The sequence below is a fragment of the Triticum dicoccoides genome, chromosome 4B (assembly GCF_002162155.2).
Source record: "Triticum dicoccoides isolate Atlit2015 ecotype Zavitan chromosome 4B, WEW_v2.0, whole genome shotgun sequence".
NCBI lineage: Eukaryota > Viridiplantae > Streptophyta > Magnoliopsida > Poales > Poaceae > Triticum > Triticum dicoccoides.
In genome coordinates, this window is record NC_041387.1 from 76,747,793 (window position 1) to 76,753,315 (window position 5,523).

Sequence of the window (5,523 nt, forward strand, 5' to 3'; positions counted from 1 at the left end):
AATGTGCAAGAACAGGAGTTTGAGTATATGCAACAACAAAAAATTCGACAACAGTATTTACGTGACAAATGGTGCTATGCGCGTTCACGGTCGAGTTCCCAACAGTCCCAAAGATGGCACCGGAGACGCGTCCGCAGCCGAATTCGGTCGGCGCAGGAACCAGCGAAGTTGCAGTACAGGAAGTTGGGAGATTCAGATCTCTTCATCAGCGAGATAACTCTTGGAACAGTATGTGCATAGCTGAACCATCATGTTTCTGTTGTTTTCACTTTTTTTTACATAATAATAACCTGATTTTTTGAGCTCTTTTATGGTACCCTGTATTAAATATTGGCCGTCCATTGGCAAAGATCCAGGGGTGGGTGCCTATCTGTACTGGTGAAACTGGATCAGCAGTATCGCTAGTACCGCACGTCTCACGTCCACCGGTATAATGCTCGGAGGGCATTATCGGTGATTCTCTGCATCACCGGCAGCAGCCCTCGGGGGCTCGCCTCCTCTTCGACCGCATGCCCGCCAGGGCACCTCCTCCCTCCCCTCCCTTTAACTCGCCGTGCTATCCTTCTATGGTTTTGGACTTCTGGCAATGCCGCCGTGCGCCCCATCCCCCTTCCACGCTACGGCCGCGATGTTCTTTGCCGTCCCGCATGGCTGAGCAGTGAGCACCTTAGCATGGCGCTTGTTTTGTTGCCTCGTTCATGACGACAGTGCATGCGAAACCACCCTGCGCAGCGGGCAAGCTCGCCGTCGCCGACGATGAGGCCACGATGTCGATGTGTACAACGTCATGGTCTTCTGGCGCACGGAGAGCCGCGGCTACAAGAGTGCCGGAGCCCGTCGGAACCTCGCCTATTTAGTGCTAACCATGCCCTCGCTACGCTCATCGTCGTGCTTCTTTATTTTACTACGGCTCGCCTTCCTGATAGAGCTCTTCATGGCCTGGATCACGCTTTACTTTGGCCGCAGCTCGCGGGACGTGGAGCAGCTACGCATCTGCCTTTGCTGTGAGGTCGACGACCACGTCATGTGCTCAAAAGCTCACCCAGGCAGCAGGCAGGGCTCAACATACCTGTGTCCTCGTCGTCACCCCGCCGTCACAGACTCACAGGAGTGCACGATGCATTCCGAAATATTGATCTGCCAGAGCAATTCCCTTTATGAGCACAAGAAGAGCTTTCACCGTCACATATACTGCTCCCTCCCCAGTAGCAGTATAGGGTACCATAAAAACCCTCGATTTTTTTACTTCTTTTAGATGACCTTTGGAGAACAAAGTACAGAGAAGGAATCACATGATATGCTCTCTTACTCTTTTGATCAGGGCATCAACATACTCGACACCGCAGAAATTGTCAGCACACATTCCTTCCTTCCATTCAACCACCGTCTCATTTTCTGAAGTTGACCCCAGTTTTAACTGAACTACTTTTATTGCGTTTTAGTACCCGATTCAACCCAAGCAGGAGACTCAAGGAAGGACTGATCTATATGTAGGCAGGTGGATGAAATCCAAGCCACGAGATAAAGTACCCTAAACCGGCCTTATAATTTATTTGCAGTTTCCGAATCCTTTTGTAGTTCCCTGATTTCCACTTCAGATAGCATGCTTGAATGGTGTCACTGAAACATGGCACCTGCCCACTTTACATTCTGTTTCTGACCAGGTAATTTTGGCCACCAAAGTTTCTGGTTATTCAGATCGCACTTTCCTTCGGGACAATGCAGAAATGGTGCGTGCTGATGCTCCCAATATAAAGGAAAGTGCCGAAAAGAGCCTCTCACGCTTATCGACAGACTACATTGATTTGCTTCACATACACTGGTAAGTGTTTATTTTGAAGATTATTCTTCATTAGAATAATTTTCACATCTTGTTCCAGATTGATTCATACACAATCATATTGCATAATTTGCATTTCCTTATATAACTTGAAAATTGTAAATCTCATTGCACTTTTCCATCCTTTGTGAGTCTTTTTGCCGTAGACTGTTTTCAGCACACATCCTTCATTTAAGCGTAATCGTGTTAGTTTTTCATTATCACATTGATTTTTTTTCAGGTAGGATATTATTTTGTTTATATCAATATGCTTTATTTTTATTTTACTTGACATAAAAAGAGAACTTTGGCTCCAAAGGTTTGCTTTATGTCTTCAGGCCAGATAGGTATGTGGCACTATATGGCGAATTCAGTTACGATTCAACTAAATGGAAGCCAAGCGTCCCATTTGAGGATCAATTGAAAGCTCTTCAGGAACTAATTGATGAAGGAAAGGTAATATTATTTTATTATTTCGAAACAACAAAATAATTAATTGAACACAAATCTTAGTATAGATCCATCTTTCCATAGGATTTGGTGCCTGTGTTTTTCACACTTTATGATTGTTGTGTTCGTGTGCGCACAATACGTTTGAGTAGTTCACTCAGAGCATATGCAGAAGACAGACAAAGATAGTATTCGTAGATCTGTAACCGTAGACCAGTATATAATTCCCTGTTGGTCTCTTGTAATATAGGTACGATATATCGGCGTTTCCAATGAAACCTCGTACGGAGTAATGCGATTTGTACAGGCTGCAAAGCTTCATGGACTTCCAAAGATTGTGAGCATCCAGAATGGTTATAGTCTACTTGTGAGATGCAGCTTCGAAGGTGAAGCAGAGATGCCAGCCATAGATCTATTCATTTTCAGTCACTTGAACTCTATGGTGTAATGGAGTCTGCACGCTTTGTTTTGTCGCAGTCGATCTTGCTGAAGTCTGCCACCCAAACAACTGCAACGTTGGGCTGCTCGCCAACTCCCCGCTGGGCAGCGGTGTTCTGACCGGAAAGTATCTGGATGATAACTCTGGCAATAGCAAGAGTTTCAGGCTAAATCTCTTCCCTGGATACATGCAGCGTTACAACGCGCCTTTGGCCAAAGTATATACACACACACACTGGAACACTACAACTAAATATAATGACATTAAAAATTATTATGTGCAAATAATTCTTCTTTTGCTTCTGTTGTGATGTTTGGATAGGAAGCGACGAAGGAATACCTAGAGGTTGCGAAGAAGCATGGGCTAACTCCGGTCCAGCTTGCCCTCGGCTTCGTGCGCGACCGCCCGTTCACAGCTAGCACCATCATCGGAGCGACCACCATGGATCAGCTGAGGGAGAACATCAACGCGTTCACCAGCGCTCCACGGCCTCTGCCGCCGCAAGTTCTCGATGACATTGAGACTGTTTTCAAGAGATACAGAGACCCAGCAGTCCTCTAGATGTTTTTTCAGCTTTCTCTGAAGCAAATAACAGCAACCCTCAGCGGATGCACAGACCAAGGAAACAGTTTGCTATCATGCAATTTCACATAGCAATTAGCCGTCAGTGTATATCATTGTTCTGGATAGACATTGCGCGTTAAGAGTTAATAAAGTGCGTCGGATGTCCAGATTCACTCCATTGCAGCACTGAATGTACACGAGTTACAACCCACATTATTCAGTATTTGCACACAAAGACCAAATCACATAATCCGACGAGTCCTGTGATCGATTTCTCTAACATCTATACATACACACTTCCATTCAGTTTTACAGTCAAGCATAGTCAGTGCAGGAGACCCGCCTTATCAGTCATCTTGCAGAATTCAGTCATCCATTCGCCTGCCTTTGCGTGTCCTGCTCATCATCGTCACATTCGTCAGAGTAGTTGAAGTCTTGAGCGTTCCATCTTGGGTTTGTCAAGCGCCCTCTGCCATCCCTGCGACCACTCTCTGCCGTTTGCTGGTCAATCAATTCGAGCTGCTTTCTTACCCAAGGTGGGTCATCTGGATGAAGCCATAGCTGCTCACGGGTGTCCTTGTGCTTAAAATCAGGGCAACTGGCGTATGGTTTGTGTTGCCGGTTATCCCACCACTCGTAAGGGCTGGCAAAGAAGACTTGCCACAGATGAAGCCTTTCTCTGTACTTGATTTCTTCAAGTGTTTGAGCTAATTGATACAACAGAAGACAGTAAGAGATTAGATAAGAGACAAAAGGACTACAATGCAGAATAGGAATGAACGAAGTCAACTGAGAAAAACGTACTATCCGCAGATGGTGTTGATGCTGGATCTACCGAGCCTTTATCATTCCTAGGCTTCTTGGGATCATGAACGCAATTCAGTTCCTTGACGTGGATCTGTGGAATAATGGATTTCGAATTAGGAAAGTATAGAAGATACAAAGCATACAAAAGTATTTTCAAGACCAACAATAACACATAGCAACACAGGGAAACAATTGTTAACATATTTGTGGTTATTGAAGTAGAAACAATTTTGCATGCATCATATATGGTCAAAGATAGTGGAAGACTGGAAGTAACTAGGACCACACAAGTATACACAAGAGGAAGGATATGGTAACATAAAATCAGGCCTAGGACAGGACCACTAATGGTAAGAGAACCAAACTGATCTTCTAAATGATTTCATGAAGAAAACTGTATATCTCAGAATGGTACAGCATCATCTGTTCGTAAGAAGTTGCAATCGCTCAACAACTGACTAACCTTATAGCACACATACTTTTCACCAGTTCCACTGACTTTATGATAAGAATTCAGAAAACCAGATACATGTACAAGGTCATTGTACTTCAAATGCTTCAGGCACACATTTGCCAGATCGCCCTTCAGCTGCAGTGTCACTCTGTTCAAATTGTTTACACCGTAAGTATGGGTGATAGAAATTTTATTGAACACAAAATTACAATAATCATGAATTGGAACAATCATATAACATTGCATAGATGTAATTAAGTTTGCAGGCTCTATGAAAGCATGATCTTTATATTAGATTAATGTTGTGCTTGGTGGATATAGCTAGAGTTACATCCCGAGGTGCTTCTATGCTTCACCTCTCAAGAGTTGCACAAATTTTTGACCGTGTGAAGCATGGAAGTCGTCTCAAGCTGCAAAAGATACCGTGCATGCATATGTCTCTCTCTTTTACATACAAACAATGGATATAGCCCACAAAAACCAAATGTTGTCCTTCCAGTTTACATTTTGGAAATACAACTTTCTACCTGCGCTGTTTCTACCACCACAAGCATTGAATTTGCTCCCTGATAGGATGGACCTAAGTTAAGAACATCCTACTAACTTGGGTAGGACAATGTCCAACAGTCTAAACTCTTAGACCTGTGTTTCCTTTTATTTCATATAAGAAGGTTGCTCTGTTGTGCCTACATGGAGCAACATGCCTACCACAATTCGACAATGAAATTTTCTTTCCTTGGTACTCCAGTAGACATTTGTGCTAACCCAGGAATACCACAAGACCACAAAGCTGTATGTTTGTATAGAACAAATAATCCTCAGTTGAAGCAACAGATAGTAATACTACTATCTACAGAATACAGTTAACCAGGCAAGAACATAGTAATATAAAGCACAATATATAACCCAATCGATCAGAGAGGGTAATGAAGGGAATCTTCTGCACCAGAACAGCGAGCATGAACAAGAGAGAGGTGCGACCTATTTGGG

The 5,523-nt window shown here is 43.7% G+C and overlaps 2 protein-coding genes across 2 annotated transcripts in view; one reads left to right on the forward strand and one right to left on the reverse strand.

Annotated features, from left to right (window-relative positions):
• Positions 1 to 27: 27 nt before the first annotated feature.
• On the forward strand, positions 28 to 3,285 carry LOC119292526 (protein tas-like). The gene is made up of 8 exons (XM_037571337.1): positions 28 to 228; positions 1,256 to 1,351; positions 1,443 to 1,526; positions 1,665 to 1,822; positions 2,158 to 2,275; positions 2,520 to 2,655; positions 2,747 to 2,925; positions 3,030 to 3,285. The coding sequence occupies exons 1-8, from the start codon at positions 28 to 30 to the stop codon at positions 3,267 to 3,269; spliced, it is 1,212 nt and encodes a 403-aa protein (XP_037427234.1). The 3' UTR covers positions 3,270 to 3,285.
• Positions 3,286 to 3,415: 130 nt separating this feature from the next.
• LOC119295120 (protein OSB1, mitochondrial-like) overlaps positions 3,416 to 5,523 on the reverse strand; it is a 2,704-nt gene continuing 596 nt past the window's right edge. The window contains exons 2-4 of the mRNA XM_037573458.1: positions 4,543 to 4,681; positions 4,077 to 4,170; positions 3,416 to 3,979 (exon numbers count right to left, since the gene is read on the reverse strand). Coding sequence (XP_037429355.1) covers positions 3,642 to 3,979; positions 4,077 to 4,170; positions 4,543 to 4,681 — 571 coding nt within the window. The 3' untranslated portion in view covers positions 3,416 to 3,641. The remainder of the gene's footprint in view (positions 3,980 to 4,076; positions 4,171 to 4,542; positions 4,682 to 5,523) is intronic.